This window comes from Moschus berezovskii, chromosome 7, assembly GCF_049115385.1.
Source record: "Moschus berezovskii isolate FMDL1 chromosome 7, NW_MosBer_1.0, whole genome shotgun sequence".
Taxonomy (NCBI): domain Eukaryota; kingdom Metazoa; phylum Chordata; class Mammalia; order Artiodactyla; family Moschidae; genus Moschus; species Moschus berezovskii.
Window position 1 is genome coordinate 66,990,537 of NC_142466.1, and position 24,399 is coordinate 67,014,935.

The window sequence follows — 24,399 nt, forward strand, 5'->3', positions numbered from 1 at the left end:
TGCTTTCTCCATGATCCAGCGGATGTTGGCAATTTGATCTCTGGTGCCTCTGCCTTTTCTAAAACCTGCTTGAACATCTGGGAGTTCACGGTTTATATACTGCTGAAGCCTGGCTTGGAGAATTTTGAGCATGACTTTACTAGCGTGTGAGATGAGTGCAATTGTGCGGTAGTTTGAGCATTCTTTGGCATTGCCTTTCTTTGGGATTGGAATGAAGACTGACCTCTTCCAGTCCTGTGGCCACTGCTGAGTTTTCCAAATCTGCTGGCATATTGAGTGCAGCACTTTCACAGCATCATCTTTCAAGACTTGAAATAGCTCAACTGGAATTCCATCACCTCCACTAGCTTTGTTCATAGTGATGCTTTCTAAGGCCCACTTGACTTCACATTCCAAGATGTCTGGCTCTAGGTCAGTGATCACGTTATCGTGACTATCTTGGTCGTGAAGATCTTTTTTGTACAGTTCTTCTGTGTATTCCTGCCACCTCTTTTTAATATCTTCTGCTTCTGTTAGGTCCATACCATTTCTGTCCTTTATCGAGCCCATCTTTGCATGAAATGTTCCCTTGGAATCTCTAATTTTCTTGAAGAGCTCTCTTGTTTTTCCTATTCTGTTGTTTTCCTCTATTTCTTTGCATTGATCACTGAGGAAGGCTTTCTTATCTCTCCTTGCTATTCTTTGGAACTCTGCATTCAGATGCTTATATCTTTCCTTTTCTCCTTTGCTTTTCACCTCTCTTCTTTTCACAGCTATTTGTAAGGCCTCCTCAGACAGCCATTTCGCTCTTTTGCATTTCTTTTCCATGGGGATGGTCTTGGTCCCTGTCTCCTGTACAATGTCACGAACCTCCGTCCAGAGTTCATCAGGCACTCTATCAATCAGATCTAGTCCCTTAAATCTATTTCTCACTTCCACTGTATAATCATAAGGGATTTGATTGAGGTCATATCTGAATGGTCTAGTGGTTTTCCCTACTTTCTTCAATTTAAGTCTGAACTTCGCAATAAGGAGTTCATGATCTGAGCCACAGTCAGCTCCTGGTCTTGTTTTCGCTAACTGTATACAGCTTCTCCATCTTTGGTTTCAAAGAATATAATCAATCTGATTTCGGTGTTGACCATCTGGTGATGTCCATGTGTAGAGTCTTCTCTTGTGTTGTTGGAAGAGGGTGTTTGCTATGACCAGTGCATTCTCTTGACAAAACTCTATTAGCCTTTGCCCTGCTTCATTCCGTGCTCCAAGGCCAAATTTGCCAGTTACTCCAGGTGTTTCTTGACTTCCTACTTTTGCATTCCAGTCCCCTATAATGAAAAGGACATCTTTTTTGGGTGTTAGTTCTAAAAGGTCTTGTAGGTCTTCATAGAACCGATTAACTTCGGCTTCTTCAGCATTACTCGTTGGGGCATAGGCCTGGATTACTGTAATATTGAATGGTTTGCCTTGGAAACGAACAGAAATCATCCTGTCATTTTTAAGATTGCATCCAAGTACTGCATTTCGGACTCTTTTGTTGACCATGATGGCCACTCCATTTCTTCTAAGGGATTCCTGCCCACAGTAGTAGATATAATGGTCGTCTGAGTTAAATTCACCCATTCCAGTCCATTTTAATTCACTGATTCCTAGAATGTCAACGTTCACTCTTGCCATCTCCTGTTTGACCACTTCCAATTTGCCTTGATTCATGGACCTAACATTCCAGGTTCCTATGCAATACTGCTCTTTACAGCACCGGACCTTGCTTCTATCACTGGTCACATCCACAACTGGGTACTGGTTTTGCTTTTGCTCCATCCCTTTATTCCTTCTATAGTTATTTCTCCACTGAGCTCCAGTAGCATACTGGGCACCTACTGACCTGGGGAATTCCTCATTCAGTATCCTATCATTTTGCCCTTTGTTACTGTTCATGGGGTTCTCAAGGCAAGTATACTGAAGTGGTTTGCCATTCCCTTCTCCAGTGGACCACATTCGGCTGTGGTCCATGTGATCAGGTTGGCTAGTTTTCTGTGATTATGATATCAGTCTGTCCGCCCTCTGGTGCCCCCTAGCAATACCTACCGTCTTATTTGGGTTTCTCTTACCTCGGTCGTGGAAAATCTCTTCACAGCCGCTCCAGCAAAGTGCAGCCGCTGTACCTTACCTTGGGTGAGGGGTATCTCCTCGAGGCCGCCCCTCCTGACCTTGAACGCGGAGTAGCTCCTCTCGGCCCTCCTGCGCCCGCGCAGCCACCGCCTGTTGGACGTGGGGTAGCTCCTCTCCGCCGCCGGCCCTGGCCTCAGGCGTGGGGTAGCTCCTCACGGCCGCACCTCTTTGCGTGGTTCGTTGCGCCGGGGCCGGCGTCTCTCGCATTACTTATGGTTAATTCTACACTTGATCTTGGTAAAAGGCCAAGAAAGCGATACTTGCAGTTAATTCTAAATGAATTGGCTCTATAGTCAGTTTTGCCCACTTTTCATTTAGTAGGCAATTTGTATTCTTTATGGGCTTCCCTGGTGGCTCAGATGGTAAAGAATCTGCCTGCAGTCTGGGAGACCCAGGTTCAATCCCTGGGTTGGGAAGATCCCCTGGAAAGGGAATGGCTACCTACTCCAGTATTCTTGCCTGGAGAATTCCATGGACAGAAGAGCCTGGTGGGCTACAATCCATGGGGTTGCAAAGAGCCAGACATGACTGAGTGACTAACACATACTTGTATTCTGTATAAGACACTCTACATGATATTGTCTGTCTAAAAATGTATAAGACAATGCCTGGCTTTAAGAGGCTTATTGGTGATTTGTCTGTTATTTTTCAATAGACCAGTAGTTATCCTATAATATTTTAACAGAATGTGCAAAGACGTTATGAGAACATAGGGTAAGGAGCAGGAAACTCTGCCAAGTACAACTTTTAGATAAGGCAACAGGGATCCAAAAAGCAACTGCTGGGGATGGAGAGTGTGAGGGAGGTACCTGGCAAACTACCCCTCCAAAGCAAGCACCATAGAGAAAATGACAAGTCAAGTGGATATTAAAGAATGATAAAGAAAAAAAGGAGAATGAGAGAAGTTCACCAAGCGCATTCCCAGATATATGGGGATGTTGGGGCTTCCCTGGTAGCTCAGTTTATAAAGAATCTGCCTGCAATGCGGGAGACCTGGGTTCAGTCCCTGGGTTGGGAAGATCTCCTGGAGAAGGGAAAGGCTACCCACTCCAGTATTCTGGCCTGGAGAATCCCATGGACTGTATAGTCCATGGGGTCACAAAGAGTCGGACATGACTGAGTGACTTTCATTTCATTTCAGGTAGAAAACTAAAGCAAATATGACCAGATGGGCTTACCATGAACATTTAACATCTTTATGGACTTCATATAGGACTCTGGGGAGGGAACTACCAATTGCTTCCTAGGGTTCTGTGGCATCTATCAGGCTGTTTTCTGTTGGTTTCATTGATATAACTAGCTGGCAGGAAATCAAAATTGTCCCTAATTACTCCTCTCCTCCCCGCTTTTGTCTAGCACAGTCAGGGCTGGATAATAGTATGGAGAGAACTACCCAGGCTAAGGAGTGGAGAGCCATTTGCTCAGATAGCCTGACTCACTGGGGACTTGAGTACCAGTGTTGTTTGACTCCTTCTCTTCCTCTATCAGCCTCAAGTGCAGCTGGTAGAGCTTTGGGAAGGAAGTGGAAGTCATAAGAGAGAGGGTTGCTGGGTCCGTCCTTAACAGAACCTGCCTGACTGTCTTACAGTGAGTGCCACAACTCTTCCGACCGCATTAAGGTACGTGTGTGGGATGAGGATGATGACATCAAGTCACGAGTAAAGCAGCGGCTAAAGCGAGAATCTGATGATTTCCTCGGCCAAACCATCATTGAGGTTCGAACACTGAGTGGCGAAATGGACGTCTGGTACAACTTGGGTGAGGAAGCAGGACCAGAGAAAGCTTCTGGGAAGGGAGAGCATGTCTGGGGAACCTGGGGAAAACCCTGCCTACCGAGTCCACCACTCAGTCCCCAGAGCATGTTCATCTCCATACCGAGCTTGCTTTCCCAGCAGAGAACCACCACGAATAGAGACGGGGACAGGGACCTGGGGGTGTCTGGGGCGCACTCTAGCTGAACATTTTTTCCAGCTTTCAGAAAGTGAGATCTCACCCCTAGTGCCTTTAGCTCACTGGGCACTTCTTTCCTCCCACCCAGCCAGTTCTGGGGTATTTGTGACGTATACGGTCACTGCAGTGAGTTCACCTGTTTGGTGAACACTTGTGTCAGCGCCTCCTTTCCTTTGGGTTAAGCCGGGATGGGAGCTGTCTGTGGTGTCTGCAGTTGCATTGTGGTCAATCTCCAGTCTTCTTTCCTCCTAGAGAAGAGAACAGACAAGTCAGCCGTCTCGGGGGCCATCCGACTGCAAATCAGCGTGGAGATCAAGGGGGAGGAGAAGGTAGCCCCATATCATGTGCAGTATACGTGTCTCCATGAGGTGAGCCAGCTCTTGGGAGATGGGGTGCCAGAAAGCTAGGTTGGGAGGTGCCTTTGACAATAAGTAGGATGGTTTGCTACTTGAAGTTCTGGAGCCCATTTTTATTTTATTCTTGGCTCACTGTGCTGTGGCGAACAAGCCCAAGAAACAGTCCCAGCCTCAGTTCTCTTTTACTAATGCAAGAACAGACTGTTACTGAGCAGTGACTAGAAGGACAGAATTTCTGTTGAACCCTATTCACACTCTCTTGGTCTTTACCAGCAGGGTTTTTTCCTAATATATAGTTTAACTCTTTAATATCAATATATATTTTACTGTGTCTCCTATAGAACCTCTTCCATTACCTCACGGACATTCAGGGCAGTGGAGGAGTCCAGATCCCTGAGGCTCGAGGAGACGATGCGTGGAAGGTGTACTTTGATGAGACTGCCCAGGAAATTGTGGATGAATTTGCCATGCGCTATGGCATTGAGTCCATATATCAGGCCATGACGTAAGGCTTCCCTGGGGCCCTGAGAAATGTTTCCTAACTCTTGAAATAGCTAATGGAGGTACACTGATGGAGTGGACAGGTCCCTGGTCGGGTACTATGCAGTGATTCACTGATTTCCCTCTCTGAGCTGGGTGAGGTGGATCTGTACCCCAAGGCAGAGAGCGTGTATGTATAAAGGGAGTGTGTTTATCAGTAACTCGGGGAGAGGGGAGTTGTCTGTCTACCCCGGAATTCACAGGGCATGGGTGTGTATACAAGAATAGACTTGCCCAGTCATCACAGGCCTGAGCAAACAGGGTACACGTGCTATGACAGAAATCCCCACGTACTGTGAGACGAGATATAGGCTGTGTGTTGGGGGGCTGCCACTAGAGCTCTGCACAGGAAACAGCACTGGGTAAGCAGAAGGTAGCTGGTGCCCTGGCTGTGCTCCTTTTATTTAGTTTGACTTAGTTCTTTGTATGTGTCATATGTTGTGCCACATGCTGAGAACACAAAGATAAATAAAGGGGCCTCTGTGTTTGGGGAACTTGGTGTAGCAGGAGAGCTGCTGCTGCTGCTAAGTAGCGTCAGTCGTGTCCGACTCTGTGTGACCCCATAGATGGCAGCCCAGCAGGCTCCCCTGTCCCTGGGATTCTCCAGGCAAGAACACTGGAGTGGGTTGCCATTTCCTTCTCCAGTGCATGAAAGTGAAAAGTGAAAGTGAAGTCGCTCAGTCATGTCCGACTCTTAGCGACCCCATAGACTTCAGCCCACCAGGTTCCTCCATCCATGGGATTCTCAAGGCAAGAATACTGGAGAGACAGACCAGTAAACAAACAATTGCATTATAATGTGATAAGTGCTATCGAGAAGTAATCACAGTGTATTATCAGAGCATCTAAATTTGAGGGGAGGCCTGTGAGGGAAGCTGTTGAAGAGCTGACACTTGAAATACAGAAAAGAGGGAAGGGCATTTCTGGTAGGACATGTGAAGAAATGCTAAGATGCAACAGAGCATAGACTATTCAAAGAATTACAAGAAGTTTTGTCTAGATGGAGAGATATGTTGAGGAATGAGGTTGGAGAACGGCCCCCCTGCCTTTCTTGCTCTGTTCACACTCCCTGGATGACTTCATTCAAGCCTATAACCTCAACTACTACTTTTGAGCTTAGGACTCCCAGATCTCTTTCTCCAGACCAGATCTTTTCCTGAGTTTCAGATCCATTTTGATTTGCTTTCTGGGTATTGCCACAGGCATTGCAAACTCAATATGATCAAAATCCAAATCAACATTATCTCCAGCAAATCTGTTCTGTTCTTCCTGTATTTCCTATTTTAGTAAATGGAACAGTTTATTACACAATTATCCAAACAGAAATTCAGTTGTCAGCCCAAACTTTTTTTCTTACTACCACCATGTAATCAGTCTCTAAAACCTCTAGATTCTACCTCCTAGAAATGTTTTTAATCAATCAGTATTGCTATAGCTCAGTAATAATGATAGTAATAATAATAACAAATTCTTTATACCATTGCCTTACGTGCTAGGCACTGGTCTAAGTAATTTTTGAATGTTAACTCATTTCATCCCCAGGTCGTTATTATTTCCATTTTGTAGATATAAAACAGGCATAAAGAAGTTGAAGTAATTTATCTAAGGTCCCTGAGTGGTGGAGCTGTGACTCAACCCTAGAATCTGGTTATTGGGTCTATGCTCTTAACCATTTCTTTGTTCCATTTGCTGCCTTGTTGCTTCTTTTCTGAGTGATTGCAATAACTCTTTACTTGGTCTCTCTGTCTTAGTCTTACCTCTCTCAAAGTTTTCTTTTCTGATTTTTACCATCAAGGTGACCTTTTCGAAAATCTAATCTGATCACAGTAAAGCTTTGTTTAAAAAGTACCATAGCATCTAGGATAAACTCCTTTAACTGTCTGTTCTCTGTCTGCTGCTCCTCTGTCGTTTCTTAGTATTTGTCTGTCAAACACTTGAACAATGGCTATAAGGAAGGTTTCCCGAATGAATGACTTTCTCCATGAAGAGATTTGTTTTTGAAATACAGTTTCCCTTTGCCTGCATACTTCCCCAATGATTAATTATTACTATCTTTTAAGACTAGTTTCAACCATCTCTTCTTTGAGAAGCCTTTTTTCTAGTCCGTTCTAGCCCCCAGCCATTCTAATTTAGATGACCTTCCTGTATGTTCCCACAGAATTTTTGCATAGCATGCCTTAAGTTACTGACTTACTTTCTGACACTTGCCAGGCTATCACCTCTTTGGATTCTGGAACTTAGCATAGGGCCTGGCACATAGTAGGTGTTCATTGAAAGTATATTTGAATAAATAAATTATGAAAATCTTTGTCTGCCCAGGTGATCATAAGCTTCATACACAAGAGTGGGATCTTTTGATTACTTGGCTTTTGTCACAAACCCTGAAGAGCCTTTGAGGCTTAAGATGCTGTTTTTCAGGCATTTTGCATGTTTGTCATCCAAGTACATGTGTCCTGGTGTGCCAGCAGTGATGAGCACCTTACTGGCCAACATCAATGCCTACTATGCCCACACAACTGCCTCCACCAATGTCTCTGCATCTGATCGTTTTGCAGCCTCCAACTTTGGGGTGAGTGTGATGTTAAAACATGTTACCTGACTATTATCAATTAACAAGAGTTTGATTTTTCAATTGGTACTGCAGAGCTGATATGCCTAAAAATTCAAATATATAGTGCCACCTAGATAGTGAACTTGTTTCCCTGTGGGTATTTAGTCTATACCAGTAGACTCTCCTCAGATATGGATAAATGAGAAAAGGTGGAATAGCACCATGGTGGTTTGGTAGGGGCACAACGTGGGCTGAGGGAGAACTCTCTGGGCCAAAAGCTTGGTTGAGTCATCATGTTCCTCAGCCCCGCAGGTTCACAAAGGAACCTTCTTATTATTCAGTCTCTCTCTGACAGATTTGTACCACTTAAGTTCATATGGTCTGACGTCTAAGAGAGAATACCAGTACATACCTGAACTTAACCCTTTCTTAGTGTCTGGACTGTTTTCCTGATCCAGGGTATGCCCTTTCCTGTCGTTAAGGTATCTGAGAAGTTGAATCATTGCTCTAAATGTCACCTGATGTAAGTTCAATATAAACTGGATAGAATATTTCTGATCCACCACAAAGACTACTCTTTAGACATAAAATTACTGATACTCCCAAATCAGTCTCTCTGATCTCTGAGTGCTTTTCCTTGGTAGTAGTCACTTTTTTTGATGTTGATAGTCTTTCTGTAGAGGAATTAGTGTCATTGATTAAGCCAGTCAAATATCTGTTCCTTTTTGTCTCTTCACAGTATCTATTTACTTAATGTCTAATGCTATATAATATTATCAATATGTGAGTTCTAGGACTGCTATACGAATAGCCTGCAGGAACGTGATTCCATATTTAACTATACTTTTATAAAAATAAACTATCAAATAGTATTCATTATTTATTCTGACATTTGAAATGTATAAACTAAGGGAAATGATGTGGAATGTGGTTCCACCTTCCCAATGTATCAGTATTTCTCTCTCCCCTCGTCACTGCCAGGCTGTGGCCATTTCACTGTTAAGAGCTATCCCAAGATAAGTTAGGACCCCACAGACTCAGGAATAAGCTGGAGACTATGTCTAGAGTTTCCTGAGATGAGTTAGAGTCCCAGCGGGATGGAGATGCACTGGTCATCTCCTCTTGATTTGTGTTAAGTGCTGTTTCCAGTCCCAGAAACATATCTCCTCTTGTCAGTGTGGGAAGAGTCTCCAAACTGAATGCTAAGAGATGGAACAGGAACGACCTATCCCATTTCTCCTTCGCGTGGTTTGTTGTTCTCCTCTTTGGCAAATACGAGACCTGATATGTCCCCAACTCAGTGTTTTCTCCTCACCCCAAGATGGTTCTCTTTTTGCTACAGTCTGAGGGCTCAGGAACTGATCCTTTTTCTTCTCCATTATTTGTTTACCACCCTCAGAAAGAGAGATTTGTGAAACTCCTGGACCAGCTGCACAACTCACTGAGGATTGACCTCTCTACCTACAGGGTGAGTGAAGACACGGCTGTGGGGCGGGATGAAGGATAATATCAAGATCAGTCTAGAGAGACTATGGGCCAATCACAATATAAAAATGGAAAGCAAGGAAAATTAGTCCTTTTCATCACATCTGAGTGTGGCCAACATCACTGACACCTGTGGGTCTTCCAACTCCAGGGACCACACAGTGTTTAAACAGTAGCAGGTGTGGTTGCTCTTTAGAGACAGTTGGCTTTCTAACCCCACACATGTCACTCTACCAAACTCTCTGATGACATTCCCATCAGGGAGCCTCCTAAGGAGAATCTCTTCCAGAAATGCCCTTTAAAACATAGTTATATTTTCTTGTTGTGTCTTGCCATATTCTCCTCATTTTCCAGGCAAGGTGTGCGAATCTGGCTAAGGGAAGAGAGAGTAGCTTGGCTTGGGCAAGTAATTTGTAGCAGATATGTCCATTTCTAGAATGGAGGGAGGACAGAGATAGAGCAGGAAGGTGAGTGTCTAGGTCAGGACAGGGAAATGGGCAGTTTTTTTGTTCTTCCTAAGTTAGGCCTTCTTAGAATGACTTCATTACTTGCTTTAAAGTGTTGTGAATTTCCAGAACAGGCAATATACCCACATTAAAAAGTAAGTATAAAACAACCTCAAAGTCAAGAAGTGCAATTTTAATTATCAGCACCTTCAGTGCCCTCCATTTGCACGAATAATGGAGAGTTGACTGTATATCTTGTACTTGGCATATAAGTAGCCCTGTGAAGGTTTAAAAAAAGCAACCCTTAAAATGGAGAGTGGTGCAGCATATTCCTTAAGCTCTCTTTGGCAGCTTCGCCCTAAAACTCATGCCAAAAGGAAAGAAAGATCCTAAGGTGGAAAGATCCTAAGGAACTCACTCCAAAAGCAGTTCTGCTGAGAGCTTTGCCATCTGCTGGCTCCAGAATGGTAGAGTAACCAGGATCCACTGTACAGAAAGTATACGTCCTGGATCCCAGTCTTTTCTGTAGGGTGGCTCCACTTATATTCCATGATATACAGTTAGATTGTAACTTCTGAAGAACTCATTGTTTGGGTGTAAGACTCTTCACCCAAGAAAAAAGTGTGTGTGTGTGTATGTGTGAATGTCTGTATGTTTATTTGTGCAAATACTCACACGTTGCATGGAAAGTAGGGTTGGGGGTAGGACGTGTTGCTTTCTGGGCCTGGGGTTATTAACACCTGCTTTTGGCAAGGGCCTGAGTCCATGGAAAAGAGAGAGAGACATGTAGGCTTACAGCATTTTTGTTCTGCTTCACTAGGAAAGATCCCTCTGGGTGGTCCTTAGGAAGCTTCTGATCCCTTTCTTGGCAGGGAAGGCTTTCATATTCTTCTGTTCCTCTCTTACATTTGCTTGATTTGCAACAGAATAATTTCCCTGCTGGGAGCCCTGAGCGACTTCAGGACTTAAAGTCCACAGTGGATTTGCTGACCAGCATTACTTTCTTCCGAATGAAGGTAAGAGATGAATTTGGGCTGGGTGGTTCTAGGCTGGGGACCTGGCCCCAGGACATGGAAGCTAAGAATCATTGAGTATAGTCTAAGGCTATAGGATCCATCACCTCTAAGCCCACATTTCCATACATCTGTTCCTGAGTTACTTCCAAGAAGATCATGGATCAAGAAGGATGGACTAGGTAGTTCCTTCCGTCAGCTGTCCTGACAGTTTCATCTCAGGGCAAGGTCCAGAGACCTTGAGAAGGATGAAGGAATCTGGGATAGTTTGGGGGCACTTCTAGGAAGAGATCTCACTCAGGTCAGCAGGATCCTGGACCCATATTTTTTTTAATTAATTGGCAGGTGCAAGAGCTTCAGAGCCCTCCAAGAGCCAGCCAGGTAGTAAAAGATTGTGTGAAGGCCTGTTTGAACTCAACATATGAGTATATCTTCAACAACTGCCATGACCTGTACAGCCGCCAGTACCAGCTGGTAAGAGGACTGGGCTCAGGTGGGGCCAGCTGTCAGTGGTTCTGGAAGCCTCAGCTTTCTTTCCTATGATTGTGGTGGAAGGGAGCTCAGGAAAAGTCCTTGATGTTCTCAGGAGTGAGTGGGTTGTGGAGTGGGAACCATCTAGATCATGCGAGATAGGAACCATTGGACAAGATGTTACATATCTGAGTTGAACAGAAACAGCAACAATAAATTTTACTTTGGTATTGAAGAAAGGGACATAAATTTGAACTCAATTCAGGGAGTGAGTAGGTGAATTCTTAGTCCTTCCTAGAGTCTGCTTTCCCCCTGAGGTTAATTTTATTCTTACTCATGTGAACACTTCTGTGTTCCAGGCTCCCTTCCCCTGAGATCTGAGCTACTGGAGCCTTTGTTTAGCTTGCTGCACTCAAGGCTTCGTCATCCATCTACAGATTCTCTCTGTTGGGGAAAGACTGTTTTTAGCTTTTATCCTTCAGTTATGCGGGAGTCTGTCTGAATACTTGGTCTCTATTCCCTAGGTCTTCCCTGGTGGCTCAGTTGGTAAAGAGTCTGCCTGCAATGAGGGAGACCCAGGTTCAATCCCTGACTCGGGAAGATCCCCTGGAGAAGGAAATGACAACCCACTCTAGTATTCTTGGACTAAAGAGCCTTTTGGCTTCAGTCCATGGGGTCACAAAGAGGAGTTGGACCTAGTTTTAGATAAATCTAGACTTTGAAAGAGACCTTATAAACCACTCAAGGACTTTCTTTAGCCTTTTTATTTTGCTGTTTTTTTTTTTTTTAACTTTCTCTCACTTTTATTTTCTCATTATTTGTACTGAAGTAAACCCTTAGTGAAAGTGAAAGTGACTCAGTCGTGTCCTACTCTTTGTGACCCCATATATAGAGTCCGTGGAATTCTCCAGGCCAGATTACTGGAGTGGGTAGCCTTTTCCTTCTCCAGGGAATCTTCGCAACCCAGAGATCAAGCCCAGGCCTCTCACGTTGCAAGCTGATTCTTTACCAAGAATACTGGAATACTGGAGTGGGTAGACAATCCCTTCTCCAGAGGATCTTCCTGACCCAGGAGTCGAACTGGGGTCTCCTGCATTGCAGGTGGATTCTCTACCAACTAAGCTCTCAGGGAAGCCTGAAGTAAACCCTTGGTGTCTTTCATTTCCCTCTACTGACCTTCAGTCCTTGATTCATTCATCTATCTGTTCTTTGAACAAGGTCAAGCACTAGGGATATAATCTACATCTCACCTGCATTTATCTCTTTTCTTTTTGATAAAAGCCATTCTAACAGATATGAGGTGATACCTCATTGATTTCAGTTCAGTTCAATTCAGTTGCTCAGTCCTGTCCAACTCTTTGCAACCGCATGGACTGCAGCATGCCAGGCTTCCTTGTCCATCACCAACTCCCAGAGCTTCCTGAAACTTGTGTCCATTGAGTCGGTGATGCCAGCCAACCATCTCATTCTCTGTCGTCCCCTTCTCCTCCCTCCCTCCCTCAATCTTTCCCAGCTTCAGGGTCTTTTCCAGTGAGTCAGTTCTTCGCATCAGGGGGCCAAAGTATTGGAGTTTCAGCTTCAGAATCTGTCCTTCCAATGAACATTCAGGACTGATTTCCTTTAGGATGGACTGGTTGGATCTCCTTGCTGTCCAAGGGACTCTCAAGAGTCTTCTCCAACACCACAGTTCAAAAGCATCAATTCTTCGGCACTCAGCTTTCTTTATAGTCCAACTCTCACATCCATATATGACTACTGGAAAAACCATAGCTTTGACTAGACAGACCTTTGTTGGCAAAGTAATGTCTCTGCTTATTAATATGCTGCCTAGGTTGGTCATAACTTTTCTTCCAAGGAATAAGCGTCTTTTAATTTCATGACTACAGTTACTACCTGCAGTGATTTTGGAGCCCCCCAAAAATAAAGTCTGTCACTGTTTCCATTGTTTCCCCATCTATTTGCCATGAAGTGATGGGACCAGATGCCATGATCTTAGTTTTCTGAATGTTGAGCTTTAAGCCAACTTTTTCACTCTCCTCTTTCACTTTCATCAAGAGGCTCTTTAGTTCTTCTTCACTTTTTGCCATAAGGGTGGTGGTGTCATCTGCATATCTGAGGTTATTGATATTTCTCCTGGTAATCTTCATTCCAGCTTGTGCTTCCTCCAGCCCAGTGTTTCTCATGATGTACTCTGCATATAAGTTAAATAAGCAGGGTGACAATATACAGCCTTGACGTACTCCTTTCCTGATTTGAAACCAGTCTGTAGTTCCATGTCCAGTTCTAACTGTTGCTTCCTGACCTGCATACAGGTTTCTCAAGAGGCGGGTCAGGTGGTCTGGTATTCCCATCTCTTTCAGAATTTTCCACAGTTTGTTGTGATCCACACAGTCAAAGGCTTTGATAGTCAATGAAGTAGAAATAGATGTTTTTATGGAACTCTCTTGCTTTTTCAATGATCCAACAGATTATAGCAATTTGATCTCTGGTTCCTCTGCCTTTTCTAAATCCAGCTGGAACATCTGGAAGTACTTGGTTCACGTATTGTTGAGGCCTGGTGTGGAGAATTTTGAGCATTACTTTGTTAGCGTGTGAGATGAGTGCAGTTGTGCGGTAGTTTGAGCATTCTTTGGCATTGCCTTTCTTAGGGATTGAAATAAAAACTGACCTTTTCCAGTCCTGTGGCCACTGCTGAGTTTTCCAAATTTACTGACACATTGAGTGCAGCACTTTCACAGCAGCATCTTTTAGGATTTGAAATAGCTCAGCTGGAATGCTATCACCTCCACTAACTTTGTTCATAATGATGCTTCCTAAGGCCCAGTTGATGTCACATTCCAGGATGTCTGGCTCTAGGTCAGTGACCACACGATCATGATTATCTGGGTCGTGAAGATCTTTTTTGAATAGTTCTTCTGTGTATTCTTGCCACCTCTTCTTAATATCTTCTGCTTCTGTTAGGTCCATACCATTTGTATTGGTTTTCCCTACTTTCTTCAATTTCAGCGTGAATTTGGCCATGAGGAGTTCATCATTTGAGCCACAGTCTGCTCCCGGTGTTGTGTTTAAGTCTTCTTCCCATTTTTTTGTCAGATTGGGGTTTTTTGTTTTGTTTTGTTTTTTGCTATTGAGTTGTTTGAGTTCCTTATCTATTTTGGGAATTAACCCCTTATCAGATAGGTGGTTTACAAATACTTTCCACCATCTGTAGGTTGTCTTTTTATTTTGTTGTCATATTCAAAATGACTATCAGGGAGCTTTTTCCATGTTTCTTTTCCTAGGAGTTTTATGGTTTCAGGTCTTACTTTTAAGTCCTTAATCCATTTTGAGTTAGTTTTCTGTGGCTGGTATAAGATATGGGTCCAATTTCATTCTTTTGCTTGTGGATATCCAGTTTCCCAACATCATTTATCGAAGAGACTATCCTTTCCCAATTGAATATTCTTGGCTTCCCAAGGCCTTTTCTATCCAGCTAGGCAAATAGCTTCCAAATGCAGTTCTTCCCCCTAATGACTTTCAGGGGGCTAAGGGAAGTTTTGCTTCCCTGAGGGCTGGGCCAGCCTGCATGCTGGATCTGTTTTGTAGCTCCTGTAGAACTTGAAGGAACTTTTCAGAGCTGAGACGTACTTGTGTGTGGTGGGGCAGTGGGCGATGTTAGAGGAGGGCCACCACTAGAATAGAAGAACTGCCAGTGAGGATCACATGGAACTAGACCTATTTAGACTGAAGGGGCTGTTTAGTTCAACCAGGAATTCACTATGCTCATAGCTACTGGGAGAAGAAGGAAGGGGGACAGGCATCTTATGTCTCCTGGACTGATCAAGCTTATTAGAGCAATGCTCTGGAGCTTGGGAGAGAAGTTCTCAGGGGCAGATTCTTTCTGTCCAAGGACCTCCCAGTGGTCACCGCTCTGATAGAACGGGTGGTTGTGTCTTGTGGAAGACAAGGTTGTGTCCTCTTCCTATGGAGAGGAAGGGTGCTTGATTCTAAAGGAAGGGGCATGGCGTGGGGAAGGGGGAGAGGAAGACTCTTCATATTCTCCTCTGACTCTCACTATCTATCACCATCTTCTTGGGAATAAGAATCAGGAGCTGCCTCCAGAAGAACAGGGGCCCAGCATTAGGAACCTGGATTTCTGGCCCAAACTCATCACACTCATTGTGTCAATCATAGAGGAAGATAAAAATTCCTATACCCTCGTTCTGAACCAGTAAGTATCACCTCACTTGGCCTTTCTGTTTGGTGGTTGGTTTGTCCACCTGTCTAACAGCCTCTTTCTTTCCTGTCTCTGTGTGTTCACAGTGCCACCTCTTCCTCCTGTTCGTCCATCTGTCCCTCTGTCCCTTGTATCTGTCTGGGTAACTGTTTCTGGAGACAGGTGTGGAAACATAATGAAGGGCCCCACCCAGACTGAGCCAGCCTCCCTGGAGAGAGAGACCTCTGGGAGTGGCTGCCCTAGGAGTCCCTGGGGATCCAGAGACCAGGCGTGTATGTGTCCGTCCTCTGTGAATAAAAAGGGCCTTCTGATGCCCAACTTCTTGCTTCTTCTGCTCTAGCTTATTTAGCCTGGGCTTGTCTTTCAGCCTCAACCCTTCTCCTCCTGGCCAGAGTTCCCTGCCTTCTAGGCATCATCTCCCATAGAGCCACCTTGCCTGAGGGGATCCTCTGCCCCAGTGTGTCCCTCTGCCTACCACTGGCCCTGGATCCTTATTCTGCAGTTGGAGCCTAGCCCTGTTTCCTAGGCTTCTCCTGTCTTCAATCTGACCTCCAAGAATTAGTCCTATTGGCCTTAGAATTAATCAAATCAAATGCCTCTGCCTTGTTATCTGACTGTGTCTTTTTCCATCATCCAGGTTTCCCCAGGAGTTGAATGTGGGAAAAGTCAGCGCAGAAGTGATGTGGCAACTCTTTGCCCAAGACATGAAATATGCACTGGAGGGTAAGGGTGTGCCCATGGCTGTGGGCTGCAAACCCCTAGCCAAAGCACCTGTTTGCCATCCCTTTCTTCTCCCAGACAACTATATGTTCTAGGTGAATACTGCAGTGAGAAACTAGAGGGCTTCTAGGCATAGTGGGTGATAAGCCTCAGGAGACCTTGGGTAGGCAAAGCTTCAGCCAAAGGAGTAATGGAAATTGCTGTGTGGATGTAGCTGCCTCCATCCAGCTCCAGAGCAAGTGCCTATTTCACACTTTCCCAGCCCAGAGATCAACTCTTTCCATGCTGCGTGTTCTCAAGTGGCCCACTCCCTAGAGAATGGTCTTACGACACTTGCCTTTACAGTTTTGCAGAATCATGGAACTTTAAATACATAGATAAGATTATTTTCTCACACCATAGACTGCTTGGCCTGACTTTCTTTAAAAGTTGTTCTAGATTGGCATGACAAACCCAGAAAGATACTTCTTCCCTCACGTCTTCCATGGAACCAGTTATTACTCATCTTGTTCATTCTGCTTATTCTGTTCATTTCCCACTTTGGCCCACAAAGATAGCACTCCCTATCAGACCTTCCTGTGTCAGACCTTCCTGTTTCTACCCATCTGTGCTCACTTATTTAGTTGCGTTTCCCGTTGCTGTATGTTAGGTTAGTCGTCTCGTCAGTCTGTGGAAGTGGACCTAGATGGAGGGGAGCAGTCTGGAGCAAGGACAAACCAGAGTCTGCATGTGTTATTTGGGTAGGGTGGTGGGAAATGGGTAACCCTCGCAGACTTTTAAACTTTTGAGGTTTAGGAGCAGTAAGTTTTGAGGTTGAAAGAAACCTTGCAGATCTGTGCTTAGTTTGAGACAGTCACCCACTGTCTGTGCACATCCTGTAATTCTTCCTGTCCGCACTGGGTCACGCCTGGGGCTGTAGCCCATGCCTTAGCCAGTCCGGCCTCTGACTTGGTCACCTGTCCCTTTCCCAGGAAACACATGGTGAGTGTGACGGGGAGTATTGCCCCAGTTCTTAAAGAACTCCAGCTCTAGTGAATTTGCGGGGGGTAGGGGTGGGAAGACAAGTACCTGTGGAAAGTGTATTGATTCCACAAGAGGAATAGCGTAAGGCTGGGCAGAGGTTTTTCAAACAGAGGAAATAAGTTAAAAGGAGAAACGCAAGAGGAGGGTGGAGGTGGGGGCAGGAGAGGGGCGTGCAGTGCTGGGCTCCAGGACTTCTACCTGCTGCCTGCTAAGTCAGCTCTGCTTTTATCAATTTTATATGAGGCTTTAAATGAAATTTCTTTCAAAAGGGGAATTCTGATGATGTTTAAAATAAACATAAAAGAGTTGAAAACTGCTTTAAAGAAAGAACTCACGTTGACCTGGTTTCAAATCTCAGTTTTACCACTTACTCCACAGTGTGTTCTTAGACTGAGCTACTTAATTCTTATGAGCTCCCATGTTTATTCATCTATAAAATGGGAGTGATGATGGCATCTATTTCGTTGAGCTAATGAAGTAGCTGAGATGTATGTGACATACTTAGAATACTGCCTGACATTTATTAAAGGCTCATGAGCAGAGATGCAGTGTTAACACAATAGTATTTTTATAAGATTTTACCTCAGTGGAAAACGGGGGCAGGCAGAACAGGGAGAGACTGGAAGCTGGGTGCAGACAATGTGATAGTTTATGGCAGGGGGATGGGCTGGAATTATAGCAGAAATATAATTAGAGGAAGAATGGGCTTGGATAGACATTGGAAGGAAGCTGTGCCAGGGCTTGGTGACTGTCAGAATGGCGAAGGACAAGAGAAGGGGAGGGCTTTGGAGACCTGGTTGATAAAGGGATAGTGTTGACTGCTGCTATTAAAATGCTTCCATTCATTCAGCCTTTTTCAAGTCAACTGTATTGAGGTACAATATGTGTAAAATAAAATAACACTCTAAGAGTACAATTTGATGAGTTTTGACGAATAGGTACAGCCGTGTAACTACTGTCCCAGTTACGATACGGAACAAAGTTTCTTCAGTAAATCCCCACCCTGCTCACCAAGCATACTGAGTGTGTTCTTTGTGCCACATATTGTGCTGGTTGTTGGGACCCCAATGAGATAAGTGAGGCCTGGTACTAGCCGGTGAGAAGCTCCGATAGGTCTAGATAACAGACCTATAAACTGGCAGTTACAGTTCAAACTTAAGTGCTACCCAGGGAATAAGCATTGGGTGCTGAGAATCGTATAACCCGACCTGGAAGGAGCACCTGGGAGGGTTTCTGTCAGAGGTGATCTACTGACTGACACCTGAGGATGACGGAACTTAGCTGGTGGGGAGGGAAGACGTTCGTGACAGGGAGGGGAGAGAGACATTTTAGGCAGAGGTTACAGTATGTTCAAAGACTGAGAAGTTTTAGAGATGAAATTAACAGGGATTGGTGGGTTAAATGGATGTGAATAGGTAGGAAGAAGGATGACTTGAAGATGATGCTCAGTATTGAACAAGAGGGTAAGATTAGGGTGTATACTATGTTCAACTTCAGCTGAAGATGTTAAGATAGCAAGATGGTGACTGGAGTTAATCCCAGGCAAAGTGAGATGTTCCATCAAAGACTTATACAGACATTACCAGAACCAGAGAGAGATCTAGGGGAGATGTCAACAGTCTGATAGTTGAAATCACGAGGTTGAAAGAACTCTACAAGGAGAAAGATGAATGGAGGAAGGAGCATGGAAGTCAGGGGCAGGAGAAGGTTTAGATACTCAATTGCCCCTTTTTAACAGATCAACCACCCTCTAACAGCCCTGCCCCCCAACAACAGCCTCAAGTAACTACTGGAGCATGACTCCATGAGACTTGTTAGAATAAAGCGTGGCCAGTGTTTCATCCGGAGAAGTCAATGGCAACCCACTCCAGTTCTCTTGCCTGGGAAATCCTATGGGCAGAAGAGCCTGGTAGGCTGCCGTCCATGGGGTCTCGAAGAGTTGGACACAACTGAGCAACTTCACTTTCACTTTTCACTTTCATGCACTGGAGAAGGAAATGGCAACCCACTCCAGTGTTCTTGCCTGGAGAATCCCAGTGATGGGGGAGCCTGGTGGGCTACCGTCTATGGGGTCACACAGAGTCAGACACGACTGAAGCGACTTAGCAGCAGCAGCAGCAGTGTTTCATCATTCATCCTGTTAGGTTTTGTACCACAGAAGTTAATTAGAAATTAGGGATTGAGGCCAGAGTACAGATTATGGATTGACAGAGAAAATGAGAATTCTCTGCAAACGCAGTAGCTTGAAGGTCCCTAGAAGAAAAGAATCAGGGAGCTCTGAAGGGATGGAGCAGCACTGCCCCTTCTCCCAGTGGGTTGTTGACCAGAACGGAGAGAGGGCCCTCCTGGTGGTTCCTTCTTATGTTTCTAGGTTCTGGAAGAACTGCAGGATGGTTGAAGGACTGCAGGGTGGAAGAGAAGGGGGAGGCCCTGGGAGGGTCTCTTTGGTGTCCCTGCCTTTTTCACTTTCTGTATTGCTCATTGGCGTCTCTGCTCTGTCACAAGCCTCCACTGTCATTCGTATACGAAAAGTCCTCTTTCTGGGTGGTAAGCACTTTTGGTTGTTGTCCCTTTCCCTCTAGTCTTACTCCTTTTCCCTCTTCTCTGGCTCACTGCTTCATAGAAGAGTCTGCAAATGCAACCTCGGGTTGAGGCGGTGCTGCCTGCAATGCCGGGAGATGGCATTCCTGGGACAAAGGAGCCTTCTGAGGCTGAATCCCAGACTCCCGTTTCCTCCTTGGGTGTCTGCTGTACTGATTGACAAGGGCAGACTGGCTGTTCTGTCTTGACATGGAGGAGCATCACCCGTGGCAACTCGGAGTTGAGTAGTAGTGTTCCCAAGGACAACGACCTTCCCCTCCCTGTCACTCAGTACTGTCCCCGTTTTGCTTGCTTTCACCATGATGTTATATGTAAGCACACAGTTGGCTTTTATTATTCAAACAAAATTAATGCTTCATCTCTAAAGGGGGTAGATGAAGGAAACCTGTGGGTATGGCCAGTGCTCTAGACTCTCTGGGCAAGATGTTGGTGATCTTTATCCTAGATTTTCCAGAAGCCTCTGTAGACTTGGCTGTATAACCTTTCACATAAGCATCCCATTTCCTGTAGCAGGATGGCTCTTTCATCTGGCTGTGTTTCCATGGTTTCCACACTGACTTATTTGCATACTTCTCCAAGAGTTCATTTTCCAGTGTTTCAGCTCTGCTCTGGCACTGTTCAGTTTACTTCAGGATTCTGTTACACTGTGGCTGCTCAACTGCTCTTTCTTTTAGCTTGGGCCCACTTTGGTTTTCCCTGTCTCTGTGTGGCTGTCAGTAACCCATGTATGTCATGTGTGACTGCTCGTCTCTGCATTTAAGCCCATCTGAGGAAATGGCTCAGCTACTAGGATTAGTAAAGCCCTGGAAGATAAAGCGTAAAGTAAAGCATCGTCCCTCTCATGTCCTGGGCCGTTTCCCCACTAGTCAGCCTTAGCGCCCATATCCTTTTCTCCTCTTCTTCACCAGTGGCCGGTATCTCACTTGCACTTCTAAAAGCCAGCACAGGAAGACTGTGGGCCTTATCTGGGTGTCTGCCTTAGCCTCTAAAGGAAGATTTGGGTCAGGCTTTTAGCAGACTACTCACTGCTTGGGGGAGATGACTGTGGGGAGGTGCTGGGAAGTCACCCTTCTTCTAGGACATCTGATAGCGCCACCCAACTGGATCCGCCTTGGGAAAGCTCAGGAAGCATGGCCTGCACTGCCGGTACCTGACCCCGCCTCTCTCCCCCCAACCAGAGCATGAGAAAGACAGGCTGTGTAAGAGTGCTGACTACATGAACCTGCACTTCAAGGTGAAGTGGCTCCACAATGAATACGTGCGGGATCTGCCTGCCCTCCAGGGCCAGGTGCCCGAATACCCAGCGTGAGTCATCATGTGGGGGGCTGCAGAGGGAAGGGGGGCTCGGGGGCTGGGCACTGCCAGTATCCTTGCTGTCAGGTACATGGCAACTGCCAACCACTAGCTCCAAGCCCTCCATCTTCCTGCCTGGCTGCAGGTGGTTTGAGCAGTTTGTCCTGCAGTGGCTGGACGAGAATGAGGATGTGTCCTTGGAATTCCTGCGTGGGGCCTTGGAACGAGATAAGAAGGATGGGGTAAGTCAGGGGCTTGAACTTCACAGGTGTCTAGCTGGGTCTCCCAGCAATTAGCTGTCAGCAGGAGTTCCTGGGCTCTAGCCAGGATGGCCGTCCCTGCCTGGTGGAATCCATACGGAGGGCTGTCCAGGGCCGTGGAGCCACCCCTGCGGTGCAGTGAGCCCTTCAGAGCCTTACAGACTTGGGACAAGGTAGCAGCTGCAGATGATGACCCTGTATGTGGCCTTCCTTAGTTCCAGCAGACATCAGAGCACGCACTCTTCTCTTGCTCTGTGGTGGACGTCTTCACACAGCTCAATCAGAGCTTTGAGATCATCCGGAAATTGGAATGCCCAGATCCCAACATCCTTGCCCACTACATGAGGAGATTTGCTAAGGTACCGTGACCCTCCTACACTTTCCCCCTTGCTCCATTACACTCACAGCCTATCTTCAGACCTGAAATCAACCCTTCTTTGTGATGGCCTTTGGGTACAGCCCGGCGTCACCCCATGCTCCTTTACTTGAATCTGGGGCAGACAGGTGAGTTTGTTTCAGTGGGGTAGAGAAGGAGATTGGTCCCCTACTTTGAGATTCCTCTTTATGTACGTGTTGCTACTGATCTGGGAGAAGTGTGACCCCAGGTACGATCCTCATGGGGAAACCTAAGGGTCCCCTCTCCTTTCTCTTCCCCTTTCTTCTCAGACCATCGGGAAGGTGCTCATGGAATACGCAGACATCTTATCAAAGAACTTCCCAGCTTACTGCACAAAGGAGAAAATGGTGAGGGCCAGGCTTTTTGCTTTTGAAACTATCCTCAGAGCTGAGGGTGGGGTGATGCTCGTGACTTGTGATTCCCAGCAGGGCTGTGCATGAGATTATGCCACAAAATAACAAGAACCTGATAAGGAGTTCCTTTGAGCCTCCATTGGTAATTTATCCTCTACTGAGCTAGACCTTTGCTTGCTGCTGCTGCTGCTAAGTCACTTCAGTCGTGTCTGACTCTGTGTGACCCCATAGACGGAAGCCCGCCAGGCTCCCCCATCCCTGGGATTCTCCAGGCAAGAACACGAGTGGGTTGCCATTTCCTTCTCCAATGTGTGAAAGTGAAGTCGCTCAGTTGTGTCCGACCCTTAGTGGCCCCACGGACTGCAGCCTACCAGGCTTTCTTTTTTTTTTTAAATACATTCAGAGAGTCATAAAGGGTAATCCCATGAACACCTGCCCCCCACCCCCCCCCATTCAGGGTTAAAGCAGAAACATTTGCTTCTAGTCTTCATTTAAGGAGAGCTGTCAACTTTGCTTCCAGATCTCAGTGCTTAGGGAGAGACAGGTGTAACACGTGCTGTAAATTCCCTGTGGTTTTTGGAGTCATGTGAGAGAGGCAAGGGCCCTAGACTGAGTTCTGTGCTGAATGGAGCCAAGACTTAACACTTGCGTCTGTCCCCACAGCCTTGCATCCTGATGAACAACATGCAGCAGCTGAGGGTGCAGCTGGAGAAGATGTTTGAGGCCATGGGAGGCAAGGAGGTAGGTCTGAGGTTCAGGGATGCCGCGTTCTCCCATTGTTCCCAAGATCCTCAGCCGTAGAACTCTGCCCTCTCCTGACTGGGTCTGGACCTAAAGTTTAGCTTGGGGTTTGGATTGGTTTGAGCTGAGAGATTTGAGTAGGCATTGGGGTAGAGGCCCTGGGAGGGAGGGGTCGGGGCACAGGAGGGGAAGAAAGCCTAAGAGAACCAGCTTAGCCAAGCCTGCCTCCTGTGGATACAGCTGGACCCTGAAACTGCAGACAGTCTGAAGGAGCTTCAGGTGAAACTGAATACAGTTCTGGATGAGCTCAGCATGGTGTTTGGAAACAGGTCAGTGGCCCCAGAACACACGGCCCTCAGAGCGAGGTGTGGTGCCTGGCCAGTCCCGGAGCCCCCGCCCCACTGGCCTCCACGCAGCCGCACCTTTGTGCATCTTCCCCTCTTCCTGCTAGCCCGCCCTGTAGGAGCTGTGCCGTGTGTGTGCTGGAGTGGGACTAAGCAGCTGGAGCTGCTTTCGGGTCAGTGTGTGTGGGGGTCGAGGAGGGCTGCACTGTGGGCACATGTGTAGTTTCCAGGTGCGGATTGATGAGTGCGTTCGACAAATGGCTGACATCCTGAGCCAGGTGCGGGGCCCAGGGAACGCATCCCCCAACACACGGGCCTCGGTGACTCAGGATGCAGACAGTGTGCTCCGGCCTCTAATGGACTTCCTGGACAGCAAGTGAGTACAGCACCCAGGACTGTCCTGTAGGGACGAAGCAGGCAGAGGCAGAGGAGCTGCCCAGGGCGGGGGTCTCTCAAGCATTCACCCTATCCTGACCTGTGGCCTGGCCCTGCAGCCTCACACTTTTTGCCACTGTGTGTGAGAAGACAGTCCTGAAGCGGGTACTGAAGGAGCTCTGGCGGGTGGTAATGAACACAATGGAAAGGATGATTGTTCTGCCTCCACTTACTGACCAGACGGTAAGGACAGCTCCTTTCCACTTCCTCCTGCTGTGTCTCCCTTACCCAGCTTCCTGCTTCCTGATGGGGTTTGCAGTTCTCTGCTTTGAATGATTCTCTCTCTGCCCAGGGCACCCAGCTGATCTTCACTGCTGCCAAGGAGCTGAGCCATCTTTCCAAACTCAAGGTACTCTGGATACGTGGGGTCCTTCTGCAGCCAGGTGGGAGGGGCAGGGGTTGCCTGAGAAGGGGGAAATCTGAGCTCTGAAGACCTAAGAGGAGAAGGAGAGGGGCATGCAGCCGTGGGCTGACAAGTGGGGGACTTTCATGACAGCCACAAGCTGTCCTGATGTTGTTTTCTCTGGGGCTCCAGGACCACATGGTGCGAGAGGAAACACGGAATCTGACTCCAAAGCAGTGTGCCATCCTTGACCTCGCCCTGGACACCATCAAGGTGGAGAACCCCCTCCTCCAGACTGTCTTCCTACCCTGCCCTCTTGGTCCTGGCATTCCACTCTGCCAGATTAGGGGTCCCTCGGGCTCTTGCCCCCCACATCCAGGAGAGAGTGGGTTTTGTGTCTGTATCTTTGTTACATCCACATTCCTCTTGGGAGAAACCAAAATGATACCTCCTATGTGGCCTCAGGTGAATCACCAAAGACCTAGAACATTTATTCTTGGCTTCTGAGGACACTTTAGTTCACTTAGTAACCTCATTGTCATTCTGGAATATTTCCCACTGGGAATTAATCTTCCAGATCCAATATCCCAGATTGGGCTAACCTCTTCATTTATGTTTAAAATCATTTGGGTTTCAAAGGGTATTTTTCCCCCTACTATGCATTCATTTATTCAACCAGACAACATGCGTCCAGGCACTATACACTGGGAAGA

At 46.3% G+C, this 24,399-nt stretch overlaps 1 protein-coding gene across 3 annotated transcripts in view; it reads left to right on the plus strand.

Annotated features, from left to right (window-relative positions):
- The window catches only part of UNC13B (unc-13 homolog B), a 227,491-nt gene that overhangs the window by 198,020 nt on the left and 5,072 nt on the right, over positions 1-24,399 (plus strand). For all 3 annotated transcript variants that reach the window (XM_088837952.1, XM_055426973.2, XM_055426974.2), the window contains 19 exons: positions 3,737-3,906; positions 4,351-4,466; positions 4,796-4,959; positions 7,413-7,563; positions 8,945-9,013; positions 10,403-10,492; positions 10,835-10,963; positions 15,043-15,170; positions 15,814-15,899; positions 20,699-20,825; positions 20,959-21,055; positions 21,289-21,432; positions 21,740-21,817; positions 22,487-22,564; positions 22,805-22,893; positions 23,132-23,284; positions 23,403-23,526; positions 23,636-23,692; positions 23,879-23,959. In XM_088837952.1, coding sequence (XP_088694078.1) covers positions 3,737-3,906; positions 4,351-4,466; positions 4,796-4,959; positions 7,413-7,563; positions 8,945-9,013; positions 10,403-10,492; positions 10,835-10,963; positions 15,043-15,170; positions 15,814-15,899; positions 20,699-20,825; positions 20,959-21,055; positions 21,289-21,432; positions 21,740-21,817; positions 22,487-22,564; positions 22,805-22,893; positions 23,132-23,284; positions 23,403-23,526; positions 23,636-23,692; positions 23,879-23,959 — 2,131 coding nt within the window. The remainder of the gene's footprint in view (positions 1-3,736; positions 3,907-4,350; positions 4,467-4,795; positions 4,960-7,412; positions 7,564-8,944; positions 9,014-10,402; positions 10,493-10,834; positions 10,964-15,042; positions 15,171-15,813; positions 15,900-20,698; positions 20,826-20,958; positions 21,056-21,288; positions 21,433-21,739; positions 21,818-22,486; positions 22,565-22,804; positions 22,894-23,131; positions 23,285-23,402; positions 23,527-23,635; positions 23,693-23,878; positions 23,960-24,399) is intronic.